At 35.5% G+C, this 16,585-nt stretch overlaps 1 protein-coding gene across 1 annotated transcript in view; it reads left to right on the top strand.

Annotated features, from left to right (window-relative positions):
• Nucleotides 1–16,375, top strand: part of PIP4P2 (phosphatidylinositol-4,5-bisphosphate 4-phosphatase 2) — a 35,807-nt gene extending 19,432 nt beyond the window's left edge. The window contains exons 5-7 of the mRNA XM_081069921.1: nt 6,609–6,661; nt 12,361–12,451; nt 13,275–16,375. Of these exons, the coding sequence (XP_080926047.1) occupies nt 6,609–6,661; nt 12,361–12,451; nt 13,275–13,418 (288 nt within the window). The 3' untranslated portion in view covers nt 13,419–16,375. The remainder of the gene's footprint in view (nt 1–6,608; nt 6,662–12,360; nt 12,452–13,274) is intronic.
• Nucleotides 16,376–16,585: the final 210 nt, after the last annotated feature.

Raw genomic sequence — 16,585 nt, 5'->3', positions numbered from 1 at the left:
TATGGGAAAATGGTAGTCATCTTTTTATCTAACTCACCTCAAAACACTACCTCCCAGAAACTTTCCACATGAAGCTGCTCTGCTGATATTTACTTCCATGTGTTTAAATTATCTGCTTATGCTTTTTCTTTTTGATTACACAATTTAAGATACTACCTTGTAAAATGCAGGTTGAGGATTTAAGATTCCTGTCACCCCAGTCTCTACTCACATTCCTTTCCTCTATTCCATACTCTTAGTAGAGTTATATATGATATTTTATTCAATTAATACGTAGTGTTTACACTTTTAATAATTAGGTAAATTATAATTTCAGCTGAGCCAAGTAAAATACTACATTACTCTCTTCTATGGCTTTTAAATTTCTCTTGGATTTGTTAATAATATTCCCTTCCCCTCTTGAATTTAATTTTCGATGTAAAGTTCATTACTTCTTCCTGTGTTCTTTTATGGAACTATAAAATTCCTTTCAATAGAGTCAAACACATCATGGCGAATCTATCATTTAAGCTTCCTGCCTCACAGCTGTCCTCTTGGGACTTCTCTTCATCATTAGCCTACAATTCCTTTTACCTGTCTTCCGTGTTGGATGCCATCCTCTCAGCTCTGGGTTTGTTCATTCAGTGGAGTACATCCTCTTGTAGCTTTCTGAGAAAAGATGTAGGGAAATATATTTGAGCCCTTTTACTTCTTAAACAGTTTTCAGTCTTATCTCACATTCACTTTATAATTTGTTCAGATTTAGAATCATAGTTTGCCAGTTGTTTACTCTCAAAAACTGAGAGGCTTTGCTCCGCTGGTGAGAAATTGAACTGCTGTTCTGACTCCTGATCCTTTGTGTGACCTTATTTCCTCTTTATATTCCTTTTCCTCTTTTACTTTCTCCAATGCTCTGAAATTACATTCGAATGTGCCTTGCAGAGTGTGTGTGTAAACTCATTGTCTGGGTCCTCAGTGGGCCCTGTTACAGCCCAGGCCATTTGCTTTGTTCCCTTTTTCTAGGACTCTTCCTGACAGATCACCTGAATTAACTCTCTTTTTTACATTTTCTTTTCCCTTTTGGCTTTTACTTTCTGGGAAATTTCATCTATATCTTCTAAATTTAAATCAAAATTTTAATTTCAGATAATATACTTAATTTTTAATTTCCAAGAGTTTCCCTGTGTTTTCTGATTAACTTTTCTTCCCCCCCGCCAGCGATCCAAACACCTGAGCCACTCAGCCACCCACGATTAACTTTTCTTTCTCTAAAGAGTATTCTCTTCTTTATAGCATCTTTCTGAAGCTATTACTTATATTTTTTCTGAGATATTGTTCCTTTTTATGCTTTATCTGTTCTCTCCCCTCTTTTTCTATTTGTTTTCCTTTGTTATCGAGGTTTAACTGAAAAGTTTACTCATATCTGAGGGTAAATCACTGATTGGAGCCTCTGTGCATGCAGCAGCAGTTAAACTTCTCCTCCTCCTCCCTTCCTCTGCCCCTGCCTCTCCCCTCTTCTCCTTCTCCCTTGTTGAAGATTTGTCAGTGATTCCTGTCAATAGGTCTCTTTTTTAGGGTAAGTTTCTCTGGGGAGCAAACCCTCGATCTCTTGGGAGGGATGTGCTTGTATGACAGCTTTCGAGGAGCTAAGACGGGTAATAGGGCGCAGACCTCCTCCTCTGTTCCAACTGTAACTTAATTCCTATGTTTGCAGAATGCTGTTGTATTCTCGCCTTCTGCTGTGCCCAATGTTCTTAAGTTCACAAACTCTCTAGTCTGATTTCCTTTCAGAAGGAATTACTCTTCTCCTGCATGTGTCAGAGAAGGAGAGGTTTCTGATTTTGCAATGTGGAGAGAAGGGCTTACAACCTGTTGTCATCTCCACCCCTAACCTGCACTGTGAGAGAAAATGCCGGCAGCCCAGCCCCTGAGCGATTCTGGCTTCTTTGGTGTGAACACGCTGGCTTTTCAATGAGTCACTTGCCAAGTCTGCATCAGCTTTCCATTGTCCAAAAACTGAGACCATTTCTCTTCTGATTCTTTGTCTTTATGGACAAATGTCCTTATTATAAATTTTAAAATTAATTTACTATCATTTTAGTCAGGTTTGGTCAAGTAAATGGAAATGCATGCATTTATTTATTTAATTTTGTGCATCTAGCCAGAATTGCTGGGATTTTTCTAGTTGGGCAGGACAAGCTAAATTTTCTTCCGTGCATTTATATTTTATTGATTAAATCAGCAATTAAATAAATGAATTAGAGGATATGCTTTGTGGGTGTAGTTAATAAATATCTTTTTAGAAATCATATAAGGCTGGCCCGTTGACTCAGGTGGTTGGAGCTCCGTGCTCCTAACTCCAAAGGCTGCCGGTTCGATTCCCACGTGGGCCAGTGGGCTCTCAACCACGAGATTGCTGGTTCAATTCCTTGAGTCCCGCAAGAGATGGTGGGCAGCGCCCCCTGCAACTGAGATTGAACACAGCACCTTGAGCTGAGCTGCCGCTGAGCTCCCGGATGGCCCAGTTGGTTGGAATGCGCCCTCTCAACCACAAGGTTGCCGGTTCGACTCCCAAAAGAGATGGTGGGCTGTGCCCCCTGCAACTAGAAACAGCAACTGGACCTGGAGCTGAGCCGCGCCCTCCACAACTAAGACTGAAAGGACAACTTGAAGCTGAACGGCACCCTCCACAACTAAGATTGAAAGGACAACAACTTGACTTGGAAAAAAGGCCTGGAAGTACACACTGTTCCCCAATAAAGTCCTGTTCCCCTTCCCCAATAAAATCTTTAAAAAAATAATAATAAATTAGACATTTAGATATTTCCTCTCTAGAAGAAAACCGCTAAAGTAATATGCAAGCCAGAGACTAACTTCTAAAACTGGCTCTTTGTTACTTAATATTCAGTGCAGGCAAGTGAATGATGTGAGCATGTTAGCACAGTAATTACGATTGAAAAAACTTTGATTCTTCAGCAGAAAAAGGTGTTTAGGACTAATATATGGTATTTGAAGATGATTTCAAAATTTCTAGAAAACAAAATTTCTGGTAAGGGAGTTCAGTATGTACCTACGGACAACGATTGCTTCTGAGAGTTTGAAATTAATCAGATGCTCAGTGTTACGAAGAATAAACACTGCAAAGTTCTTAATTCTGACTTGAGAACTTTGCCTTATTCTTATTATGCTGATCATGAATAGTCATATCCTTTGTAGTCTGGTTTTTGCCCTTCAAGCTTTTAACTGTTAGGATAATTCACTGCTTATTCTCTATCTTGTCTTTGCCTCGAATTGCAAGGCCCCAAATCAATTGAGATGAGTTACAAAGTTCAACGGAATTGAAACTAACATATCTGAAAATCTTGGAGAATGAAAAAAAGGCAGAAAAAATATGATGTTATGTATGAGAATATAAGATTCATAATATTTAATCCTCTGCAGTTGTTAAAATTAGACTGAATTTTAGCTGTGGCCCTTCTATAAACAATGAAAAGAGGAAAACATGATCTATTATAAGATATTCATCATGTCTTTTAAAAAGGTCACAGAGGAGAAGCTTTATTAGAATACTATGACCCCGAGAGAGTTATTTACATGGACTGAGATAACAGAACAGTGTAATGGACTGTGTCCTCAACAACATTTTTAAATATATCAATGTTATAATGCTGAAATTAAATTTACTCGGAATTCACAATATTCATTTCACAGCCTGGCTGGAACCATGGATAATGTTTATAAAAGCTATATTTGTGTTTTACAACGGTTATTCAATAGAATACTTATTTTATACGATAATAACAAATGGTATGTGAGTAAGGAGTTCCATGGTCATTGGGAATTGCTAGGATAAAAAAAATTAAACAAAATTTTTTATAGGTTTATTTTTTATTACTTTTACTATATGCATCATTGTTAATATCCAAACTTTTTTTTTAACCTCCAAACCATTTTGTGGGGACCATGTAGCCAGAGTACAGTCTTGGGGAAATTGCGTACAAAATAATTTTGCAGAAGAATAAAGGGAATACGTAGCCTTCAGCTAGTCCTGCATGAATATGAAGAAGTTTCTTAAGACAACTGGGATTAATTTTACATTTCTGCATTCCAGATGCAGGTCCAGATGCTTTGTCAACCAGTACCTAACTGGTCGGTTGACATTCTTACATAAAAAGTAACACAACCTATAATGTATGCCTGAATCATAATTGATGGCTCAAACTTTGCCCAGAAGTGGGCCAATGAAGTACTTCCTGACAGGGTCAGATTATCTTTACTTGGATACAGGGACATATGGTTTGGTACCCTAGCCAAGAGTTACAATATTTTTAATTTGAACATACTTCAAAGTGATGACACTAGTTGTTTACTATATCCATTAAAAAATAAAACCCAGTCGGGTACTATCAGAAGTCTAGTTTTTAGCAGTATAACTTTCTTATGAGCTTTCTAAGATTGATTTTAAGACGGTATCTGGAAGAAACTAAGTTTATCTCTTTAGTTACATAGAATGGTTGAAGTCAGTCAAATATTTGAGGACCTCTACTAAAAATGATTGGGTTTTAGAGAAGTTGCTTTTAATTTTTGTGATAGAAAATAGATTTTTTTTTTGTATATTACCAATTGAGACTTCAAGGTCTTGCAATAAAAATTTAAGAGTGCAGAGGATGCATTTTAGATAAGAAAATAGTAGTAAGTCAGCTGCCTTTCTAGGCCAACTTTCTTTCAGAAGTGCAAGTATTTGCATTCATCTGAATGTAGTACGACAAAATTATTTCTAGTGATAGATGCTTTTCTGTTCTTCATTTGCTGCTTTTAAATGAGTACTTGGCAATAACAAAGCCAGATGTGTTTTGTTGCTGGATAGATAATTTACTAATTACACAGTAAAGTCGTAGCTGTTTGTCAGTTATAATTGCATTTACCATGCATTTACTGCTAAAATGAAGGACACTATAATATAACATTGGACTACATAATCTCCTTAGGGTGGTCATCTAACATTCTGGACCTTCTGTGCCAATGCGTGAGACCTCAGGCTTGGATTTCGAGTTCCTCTTCATTCAAGGGTTTCATAATTGCCTCCTCTGTCAGTTTGCTTATTTTAACTATGAAAAACTAAAATTTGTTATAAATAATATTTGAGATGACATGGTAAGTTCCGCAACTATCCTAAAACAAATTACAAAAACATACAAAAGTGTCCAATAATATTTCTGCATTCTTCACTTCTTAATGTTCTGTACCAATCTCTCTAGAAATTCTATAGACATCTCTGTTTAGCACATTAATTCTAACATTTTTATTATTAAGAGTAAATTTTGAAATAAATTAACTTGTTACAAACTAAGTACTGGAAGAAAGAATTATTGCTGCTTGAAAAAAAATGTAGCTTTTTTGGCATTCTCAGATGTTGAAAAATAATTATTGTGAAAGGAGAATGAACATTCATGTATCGTTTCATTTCTAATTTATTTATCTGGGGACTCTAGGTTTCTACTGTGACTGAGAGGATTTATTTCAAGGTTAACCAAATTTTATGAGGATTGAAATAAAAATGAAGAAAGAAGTCCAGGCAAACCCAGATTTATTTGTTCTTTTTTTAAAGTTAAACATTAAAAAAAAAACTTTTTAAAAAATCATGCATCAGATACATTCTGAAAGTTATGTTCTTACTGTGTGGAAAACATTTGAATTTGTATAATTTATTGAAGCTCCATTATAACTAGAATTGGAAACTTATGAAAAGAGAAATGAGTGACCTGAAATCCTAAACAAAATTACTTTTGATAAAATAAAAGTGTTTTGGTGACAAAACTCCTCGAGTACTTAAATGCAGTCTCCTAAAACTATAAAGGAAATATATACTTTACAAGAAAGTATATAGAAAAGCAAACAAGGTGAAAAGTGAGAAAGGCATTTTAAAATATATTTTTGGTGGCAAAGATTTACTTTATATTGCACATTCTTTCAGTCAGTGAGCTTAGCACCAGTAATCCATTTCAAGTACTTGAATGGCAGTCCTGTGAGGAAGGCAGCCTGTTCTGATTCCTACAGTTACAGGGAGAAAAATTGAAAGAGAAGTGGCACCACTGGAGTGTTCTGTTACATAGAACAAGCCAGGATGGAGCAGAAAGCAGCATCCTGACCTCAGTTCTCCCTGTATCTGATCTGTTTGGTTTACTTACTTTGTGGGTTTCCAACATTATTAGAATAAACAGTTGCATTTCAGTAATGAATCTAAATAGTCATGTGTTTTAAAAGCTAGTACTCAAGATTTAAAGGAAAAACAAAAACTCTGAAGGTACATGAAATATGTGTTTATTCCCTGGGAGTGAACTGAGACATAAATCTGAAAGAAATGACCTTAATCAGAGCAGTACAATCAATTTTGATTGTGAAGCAAACCTAGATTGCATCAGACCTCGGAGAAGTCATGGGAACTTTCTCAGAGGGGAGTCCCAGACTTGATTTTAAGGGAGGGGGAGAAGTGTTGGAAAGAAAAGCTCCTGTAACCGTGAGAAGGTATGGTGATCCATGATAACACTGGAACTAAAAGAAACATCTTATCAGATTGGACAGTTTTCAGTTGTTTTTCTTTTCAGTCCCTCTCTTTATTTATTTTTCAGTGGATGGAACTGAGGTTCAACACACTGGCAAAATGCCCACACTGCAAAAAAATGTAAGTTCCCTACCATTGGAAACGTTATTGGGAAGTACTTGAAAACAATTTAAAGATTTCAGAAATCTTACTTAAGTAGATTTTGATTTTAAGACATGCTGTGGGATGAATGAAAGCTTAATACATTTATCCTTTCAGAGACATAAAAAAGAAATCTTTAAACCGATTAACATATTCCATTTTGAAATGAAAATGATTGCACTTGATTATCAATTTCTGAAGGGAAATCCATTTCTAAGAAAGACATTACTGAAATTATTAGTAATTTGGTGAGCATTTAAAAATGTCTTAAGAAGTTACAATCCATTGTAAATCATGTAAAATTTATATTTTAAAAATGGGCTCTCATCTAGGAGAAGAGTCAAATTGTTTGGGGTTTATAATTATGTAGTAGTTACCCTTTGTCATCTCCTGCCGAAGAAGATTATTATCTGATGACAAAGCTTATATAATTATTTATCTATCTTTACTATTCAGTCTATTTCCCTTTATTCCTAAATGGTGTATCTAAGGGAACTAACAAAAGGCAATATAACAGTGGGGGAAAAAGAAGAGACTTTGGTTAAAGACATTTTATGGCAGCTGTGTTGGGGGTCCCCAACTTACACCAGGATACCATGATTCTCTAGGAGGAACAATAGGAATGAGCACATACCTGAAATCAAAGCTATGATATATTACCGTGGAAATACACAAAGCAAAATCACCAAAGGCAAAGATGTCGGTGAAAGTCTGGAGGAAACCAGAAGCAAGTTTCCAAGAGCCCTCTCCCAGTGGAGTCACACCAGACTACCTTAATTCCTCTGGCAGTGAATTGTGACCATGCATGTAACAGTGTCACCTACAGGAGAAGCTCATTAGAGACTCAGTGCCCGAGGTTTTTACTGGAGCTGGTCACATAGGCAATTAACTGCATAGCACACACCAAATTTTCAAACTCCCGGGAGGAAAGCGGATACTCAGCATAAACCACATTATTTGCACAATGTAGGCATGCTAAGCCACTCTTAAAAGTTAGGGAATGGGGGGAACTTTCTAGAAATTTAAGTTCACAGATGCCAGGCAAGGGCCAATCTTGCAAGCAGACCTCTCTAAGGATAGCAGTCTCAGGACTGCTGTATTAATATTCTACACAGTATCTATTTTTATCATAAAATTTTAATTTAAAAAATACTCCTCTCTACTTTTGTGTGAATTATAACTTATGCTAAGGAAAATTAAACGGGAATTTTTTGACAATTCAGTTTTGAAAATTGAAAATATGAGTTAATAGTTTAATTTGTGTGATCCTTAGTATGATATAAATACCTTATCTGTTTTGATAGCAGAGAAATCCTAAGAATGATTTCTAGGACAAAGAATTAAAAATTGTCTGAGTAGAGTATGTATAACAAAACAGCTACATTTATTTTTGTTGGAATTGATTCCAGCTAAATATAGCCCCACAAGTATAACTCCTTACAGCATATTTCCAGTTTCAAAGGAAATCTTTCCATTTAATTTATTTGTGAAATTAATCATCTGAATTCTTTGTTGAGTCCAGTAGAAGTCTGTACATGGAGAAGCGAAGTGGATAACCCCAAATAAGTACACAGAAAAATATATACTGAAGGACAAGTATGTGAATACGTATGTGAATGATCCATATGTCTGTGTATTATCTGTATTTTCACAAAAATGAGCAAAATTAAATTGCAGATATCTTCCCTGAGAACAGTAATTGGACTTAAACAATTCTATAGAAAAATAAAAAACCGAGACTTCTTGTGATGAGCAATCTCTGCTGAGCACAGTGATAGTCACTTTATATACACTGATTTACTTGCTGTCATCTGCCCCACAACCTATGAATCTACAAATGAGGAACTTTCAGGGAGGTGACAGATTTGGCTGTAGTGATTTGCGTGGTTGATTATTTTAGAACAGTGACAATATTTTGCTAATGATAAAGAAGTATTGAATGTCTAGATACTCTGTGATTAGTTAAAACATCACAAGACAGTGTATGATTGTGAAGAAGAATTTGAATCAGTTATTTTACGTACAAGTTCACACAGAATGAATCAGCTTACATATCATTCTAGAGGAATGTGATAGAAGTAGAATCACATGCTAAACATGGGAGGACTCGGCATTCATTCCAGATTGGAGCAAAGATGCAGTTATCACATGAACAGTCTTGGCTCGTATCTACATTTCTTTTCTCTTGGAATGTGTTTCTTCATAGCAGAATAATGAATCATCTCTTGAAGTGAGGTTCTGGGATAGAATTTTATTTCTTTAAACACAAATATCAAATACCCTAAAATTATTTATAAGTTTACTCCTATAATTAGAAGTAACTCCTATAATTAGGAGTTACTAAATCATTACTATGACGCTATCACAAACCAAGTGGGGAAGGCTTCCCCCAGGGCCCAGAAACCAACAAGCCTCTTTTCATACCACCATTTCTTCCTCACGCAGTCGATGAGCTAGTGTCACTGAGGCAATGCTCCTCTTTCATTTGGGCAGCTTGTGGCCAATGCTGGATGGGAGAAGATGTAGTCTCAGCATTTTGAAATACGACTTGGGTTACATGTCGATGCCAGTCTATGGTGGACCTACGACTAGTAGAGATGGCTCCTTAGTCCACGATAATTATTGAATGCCGTTTCTCTACATCACTGATGCACTTCTTTGTGGATCCCCTCCCACCATTTTAAACAATAGCAGACTCTTACTCTCTTTTATTTTGCCGTTTAGTGCTTTCTTTTATAATTATTCATAAATTTGACAAACAGTCCTGTGTTAGGTTCTGGGTGCTGCAAATAAAAGATATAACCTTGCCTTCAGACAGCCTAGTCTGGTGTGGATAGAAAAGAGAACAGACCATCACCATGAAGTTTTAAGTGCCTTGCGAGAGGTGGGCTCCACATGCAGAGCCCCTGGTTCAGATTGGAGGGAAAGGGACGTGGGAGAAGGCGTCCAGGAGGGAGGGCTGTGTGAAGGAGAGCGGGGATCAACTTGAACAGAGCATGTGCTATAAGGACATGGAACAGGTAGGGTTGGCTATGAAGGGATGAGAGGGGTAGTGGGACCAAGGGTGACCTTGTCCCCGAGAGACTGGGGAAGCATTCACTGGGATACGCAATGCAAGATCAACAGTTGTGTGTGGCTGAGATTTTACTGTCTACCACCAGGTGTTTATTGGGTCTTGCCTGTCCCTGTCCCTGTGCTGAGATGGCATTTGGGTTGTGCAGGAACAGTAGATTATTTCTTTTTTGGGAAGGCTTCCCAGAGGTTGTGACGGTTTAAGTTGTGATGAAAATTGGGAATGCTTTTCTACCGTATTTTCCAGAAAATAAGACCTATCTGGAAAATAAGCCCTAGCATGATTTTTCAGGACACATTCCCTGAACATAAGCCCTAATGTGTCTTTTGGAGCAAAAATTAATATAAGACCTGGTCTTATTTTCAGGGAAGCACGGTAAGCAGAATTCACGCACTGAATGTACTAAAGTGTCTTCTTTTGGCCGACATAAAAACTGCTCCAGTATTTGCTTTGAACCTTTTGATTTATTCAATATATACTTATAATAAGCATAGTTGGTTTCTAATCTGTGGTAGACTAGACCGCTAAAGGAAGATACACAGGAAAATGAGAAATGATGGCAAGCTGTGAGGTATAAGACAGGGAAAACAACTAAATGCATATATAGGAATTAAAACTAAAAGTAGCCTAAGGCTAAATGGGACATAAAGGCAATGAGTTCCGTATGTCCTAGTAACTCCTGATGGCAAGCTGTGCCATTCATGTTTATGTTTTAATTAAGTATTGAAGAATAGTTATAATATTTGCACATGCTCTGTTCAAGTTGATCCCCGCTCTCCTTCACACAGCCCTCCCTCCTGGACGCCTTCTCCCACGTCCCTTTCCCTCCAATCTGAACCAGGGGCTCTGCATGTGGAGCACACCTCTCGCAAGGCACTTAAAACTTCATGGTGATGGTCTGTTCTCTTTTCTATTCACACCAGACTAGGCTGTCTGAAGGCAAGGTTATATCTTTTATTTGCAGCACCCAGAACCTAACACAGGACTGTTTGTCAAATTCATGAATAATTATAAAAGAAAGCACTAAACTCCTGATGGCAAGCTGTGCCATTCATGTTTATGTTTCAATTAAGTATTGAAGAATAGTTATAATATTTGCAGCAGTATTTACCAAATGTTAAAAAGATTTGGGACTTAAAATCATTTTTGATTTGCAAAATTAACCTGTTTGGAATAGCACATTTCTAAATTATGTTTAGTAAATGATGCATTTCTGTATTCAATTTATTCAACAGACATTCCTTGAGTTACTATGTACGGGGCATGATGTTGACAATGGCCATGCAAAGGCAGATCAGATACTACATGTTATCCACTAATATAGTGCCTGATATATGATATGTGTTAACATATATATATATATATATATATATATACATACATATATGTGTGTGTTTAGGAAGTGAAGAAAGCATTAATATGGCTGCTTGATGGTATATTTGCATCATTTTGAAAAACATGAAAATTAGACAACTGAAAACTATTAGATTTGGAATTTCAGTTGAGAAGTGTAATAAGTGAGAAGTATATGCTTTTATGAATTTCCCATAGGCTTTCTGCAGTATATATTAAAAGATTTCAGAGTGTTATCGCTTTAACTTTAATCCTAATTTTAAAAAATTATTTTAAGAAAACAATGAAAAATAAGTACAATGCTTATAAATGATGTTTAGCTGGCATTTATAATAATGAAAACACTAAGTGTCCAATCATAGAGAATTGGTTAAATTATGTTAATATTCATCCACCAGAATTCCAGTTTGAGAATACTTAACAACATAATGCTTATGCTATATTGGTAAGGTACCAAAAAAAAAAAAAAATGGCTGGAGGTAAATATGCCAAAATACCAAGTGACTGTTTATGGTAGTGGGATTATAGATAATATCTCTTTTCTTTATTTTTCAAATTTGTTGCACTAAGCATATACCGTTACAACTGTGAAAAAAAAGTAGTACTTGTAGGGGTATTTTATTTGATTTGTGGACAAAGACATATAGACGAGCAAAAAATAAATCCTCTTTGCAACCTGGAACTCATTGTTCAGTATGAATTTGGATCCAGATAAGAAGGATCAGGACACCTAAAGCAGGTTAAAGTGATGGGGGTATTCATATTCATAAAGGCTGGTTCCAGGACTGAAGAATTGATAACTGAAAAGCATGGGATAGAGGGGAAATCTCAGCTACATTGATTTAGTGTTCTGATTTTAAGGTTGACATGAAATAGAGAGGGTTTTCATTTATTTATTTATTTTTAAAAAATTAAATAAAACTCTATTTGTAAGTAAGAGAGCACTCATTTTCCATTCTGGAATTAAGTGGAAATATATTTTTATCTGGGAAGATCATTATTGACCCCAGTGGTTTTTCTGTGGGTATTGTCAATGATCAAGGCTTGATTTTTGTTGAAAGCCACAATAATATACCACAAATTCACCATTTATGATTATGATTAATGTTAGTCATTAAAAATGACATTTTTATGCATGTTCTTGTCTCTCAAGTTGAAGAAATAAATGGAAGTATATATGTTACTGAAGCCATAGATGAAATGGAGATCACTGTGTAAACTTACCGTTCTCTCTGCTCTTGTGAATTTGCAGTTCCTCGGTGGGCAGTGCGCTCCCGCGAAGACGCTGCTGTGCGTATATCACCATTGGGATGATGTGTGTTTTCATTGGCGTTGGATTAACTGTGAGTATTACTCCACTCCGTTAGAATTCCTTCCTTGCTCTCAGCTTTAACACAGTAAATGGGGAGGCCTGGGACAACCTTTAGCTCCCGGAACAGCTGCCTCCCTGGCACTCCAGGCCCAGAAGCTTTCGGAAGGGCTGTGGGAGTTTCAGGTTCGGTCTGTGGAGCTGTGTTTGGTGGAGCTTGCCCATCCAGGGAAGTTGGTGACTTGGACCCCTCCTTGACATTGGAGACTTCACCATCCATTTACCAAGAGCCACTTGTTATTACCTGGTACCTGGTAGGCCATGGCCAATGCTGAAGCAATAGTCAGGCAGCTATGGAAGACTGAAAAACCATTCTTCTCTTTGTTCAAGTCTAGCAGAGGTTATTATCAACATGGGGTGGTTTTTAGAGGAGACTGAAGCTTAGCAGTTGGCATGGCGATTATCCTAGGAGAACAGGAAGGGGCTGATCTGTTTTGCTGGCATTTACTCTCTGCTCCTTCTTTCCACCCGCTCAATCCCTCACTATTAGCAGTGTTCCTGCCCTGTCACATGACACTAAGGGGTTAAATGGATTAAGTCCCTTTCTGAGATACCATGTATTAGTGAGCTGTTCTGCTTACTTCGTAACATTTATACTTACTATAACTAGCAGCATCCTCTTACTAAATTTTACTGTCAGCGATAGTCAACAAATACACCAACTCATATTTTATAGGGACTTTGTGGTCTCAGGGATATATTTCATGAAAATCACATTTAAGCCAACACATGTTCTCTGAACAGATCATTGTTTTTAAATTTCTAACCTTTTGTTTTTGTATTTCTTTTTATTTTAGGTTGGCACCCAAGACTTTGCAAGGCGATTTCATGCAACCTATGTTTCTTGGGCAATTGCTTATCTCTTAGGTTTGATCTGCCTTATCCGAGCTTGTTATTGGGGAGCCATACGAGTGAGTTATCCAGAACACAGTTTTGCATAAGCTTGCTTATGATTAAGCGATGCAGGTGAGAGTATCTAGCAGTTCCTGACAAGCTACTCTGGGCATCTTTAAATTGTGTCTCCTAATGGATTCCATTCTGGTTTATGTATAAATTTTCAAGACTTTGGGAGCCTTTTATGAACAAATGCTTATTGCATTACATTATATGCAAATAATAGTTTGTTTTGCTGCTAGGTTTTCGAGCTCCAAATAATAAAGTGGCATCTTCATATTCTTTTACATCTCTTAAAGGTATTTTTGGATTTGTCACCAAGCATTATGTCTAATATCACCTTTCATTATTTTTAAATTAGTTATTTCATAATTTGCTGATCTGTGAGTTTCCCAAGAAGTGTTTATAAATGTTTCTATGATAGCTTTACATTTATACTTACATTTTAATGAAACGGTATCAAAATTGCTTGCTTTAAAATCTAAGCAATACGCATTTTGCTTGAAGTGCTTATTGTAACTTTAACCTAAGATCATAGTGACCTTATTCAGGAAAAAAATTTGAGTGTACCTTCAAAGACTTGACATTCCTGTCAGATAAAAACCATTTCTAGATACTGTATTGTTGTTTTTTGTTTTGTTGTAGAAAATTACAATATTTTGGTAGTAATTTAAAATACAAGGCTGAAAATATTTATTTGTCCACAGTTAAAAATAATGTTGGATAAATGTTTTTTTCTCATAGATCTAAGGACTTTTGTCTTCTGTTTTTGTCTGTTTTTTATTTTACCTATTATAAAAGTTCTGGTCTACATTTATGAAATTGAATGTTAATCGGCTGTATGTATTTCCTTACAGAGCTTGGAAAAAGTATTTTACATAACATGTTTTATAATACTTAACCATTTAAACAAAGATATATTTACATTGGGTTGCCCTCCTTTTCATTGTCATGGTAAATTTTTCTCATGGTAATAATTCTGGACTAATTATGTGAAGGGAGCCTGTGACATTTCACACTAGCTAAAATGTTGAGATTAGAGGTAGTTACTATTTCCATTCTTCTCAAATATATCAGGTCAGATAATGACCCAATTTATTCAAGAAAATAGATGAAAGACAGTAAAACACATGGTTTTCAAAAAGTTAACCAGGATTTAAGGAATCATTTCTCACACTTCCCATATTTGCACTTTTGAAACAAATTGCTTAGTTGGGAAATAATATTCTAAAGGCTTTAATGTAGAATTAGAAGATGAGATGATCTGAGGAAATTAATTGGCTATTCCAGGGATAGGAATAATTTGAAATATTTATGTCCCCGATTAGTATAAGAATGTACACATAATAGAGTTTGAAGCAAAATACATGCAAACTTCAAAGAGTAAATGATAAATATATAAATGCAGTAGCTCAGAATCATGTGTACCTTGGAAAAATACACTAATAAAGATTATTGTTCAACAATTACCTTGTTCTATTCCATTTTTAAAAAATAAGATGTGATTTCCAAAATTGCCTTGAGATTTTGTTCTGAAGGAGTTTTCATGTTTGAGAACATTTATATTTCTTTATATAATGTTCATTTATTTTTCTAGTATTTTCATGGTTTCATTTTAAAAATTTAGATTTTTACATCCATTTGTAATATGCTTTATGTAGTATTGTATGAAAAACAAATCTAATTTATTTCTTAATGGTTAACTAGTTGTAACAGCATGTGTGTTGAATAACCCACTTTTTCCTATTAATTTGAAATCCCACATTAAGTTGTATTCTGCGTGGTTATATTCCTTTGGAATACAACTCGGTGACAGCAGGAACCTTGGTGATCTTGTTCACTGATTTGTCTCCAGCATTTAGAGCAGTGCCTAATGTGTATGTGCTCAATACACATCAGCTACATGAATGCACAAATGAGTGAATGAATTGGTTTGTTAAATTCTTTTATGTTCTTGGGTCTGAACTCTATTTTGATACAGAGTGCACAGGTAAATATTTATATAATTTTTTGTTAAGGAAAAACTTTCCAAGTAAAACCCTAAAGCAGAAATCAAACATGGAAAGGATCGATATAGATTGTATGATTAAAAAAGTAAAACACTTCTGCATAAAAAAAATTTACAAGCAGAGCCAAAAGACAAACTGGTGAAGATATTTTCACGATAGTAGAAAGACTTAATCTAATACGGGAAGAGACTAATGGCATGAAAAATCGATTCACCAAAAAAATATAAGTAATAAAAAGTTACTTTTTTTCAATTCACTAATAATCAAAGAATGTAAGTTAAAACAAAGAGGTACTGTTTTTTCACCTACCATATTAGCAAAGAATGAAAGCATAATCCTTGTAATGTTTAGGATATGAAACAGTACACACACATAAGTATTTTTGGACATAGTAATTCTGTTTCTAGGAATTTTTCTTAAAGGTGCTATGAATCAGAGAACAAATATATATGGGCAGTGATGTTTATCACATTTTTGTGTATAATAGGAATTAAAAACAAGAAAAAGTCCCCAAATTCAACAATATTGGATAGGTGAAATAAGCAATGGTATACTCGGAGTATGAAATAATAGGCAGTCATTTAAAATGTTATTTCTTACCTGTTGAATTGAAAATGGTTCACAAAATATTGTGTGGCAGTCAGATTATAAATCAATTATGTAGAGTATGATCCACTTTCTGGAAATGATTTTATGTGTATGTGTTGAAAAAAACTAAGGAAAATTGAACACTAAAATGTTAGGAGTGGTTATCTCTGGATAATAAAAGACAAATGACTTTTTGAAAACTTTTATAGGCACACCTTGGACATATTGCGGGTTTGGTTCCGGACCACTGCAATAAAGTGAATATCGCAATAAAGTAAGTCACACAATTATTTTGTTATGTTTATGCTGTTGTAGTGTACTAAGTACACAGTAACATCATGTCTACAAAACAATGCACATACCTTCACTAAAAATTCTGTATTTTTAAATTAAAGTTTATTGGGGTGACAGTGCTTGGTAAGGTTACAGAGGTTTCAGGTATATAATTATGTAATACATCATCTATATTAAAAATTCTTTATTGCTAAAACATGCTGACCATCATCTGAGTCTTCAGCAAGTTATAATGTTTCTGTTGTTGTGTGTGTGTGTGGGGGGGTCTCTCCTCGATGTTGATGGCTGCTGACTGATAAGGAGGGTGGGTGGCTGCTGAAGGT

The sequence above is a fragment of the Rhinolophus hipposideros genome, assembly GCF_964194185.1.
Source record: "Rhinolophus hipposideros genome assembly, chromosome: 13".
Taxonomy (NCBI): domain Eukaryota; kingdom Metazoa; phylum Chordata; class Mammalia; order Chiroptera; family Rhinolophidae; genus Rhinolophus; species Rhinolophus hipposideros.
Note: the sequence above shows the minus strand (reverse complement) of the source record. Positions and strands in the feature narration are given on the sequence as shown.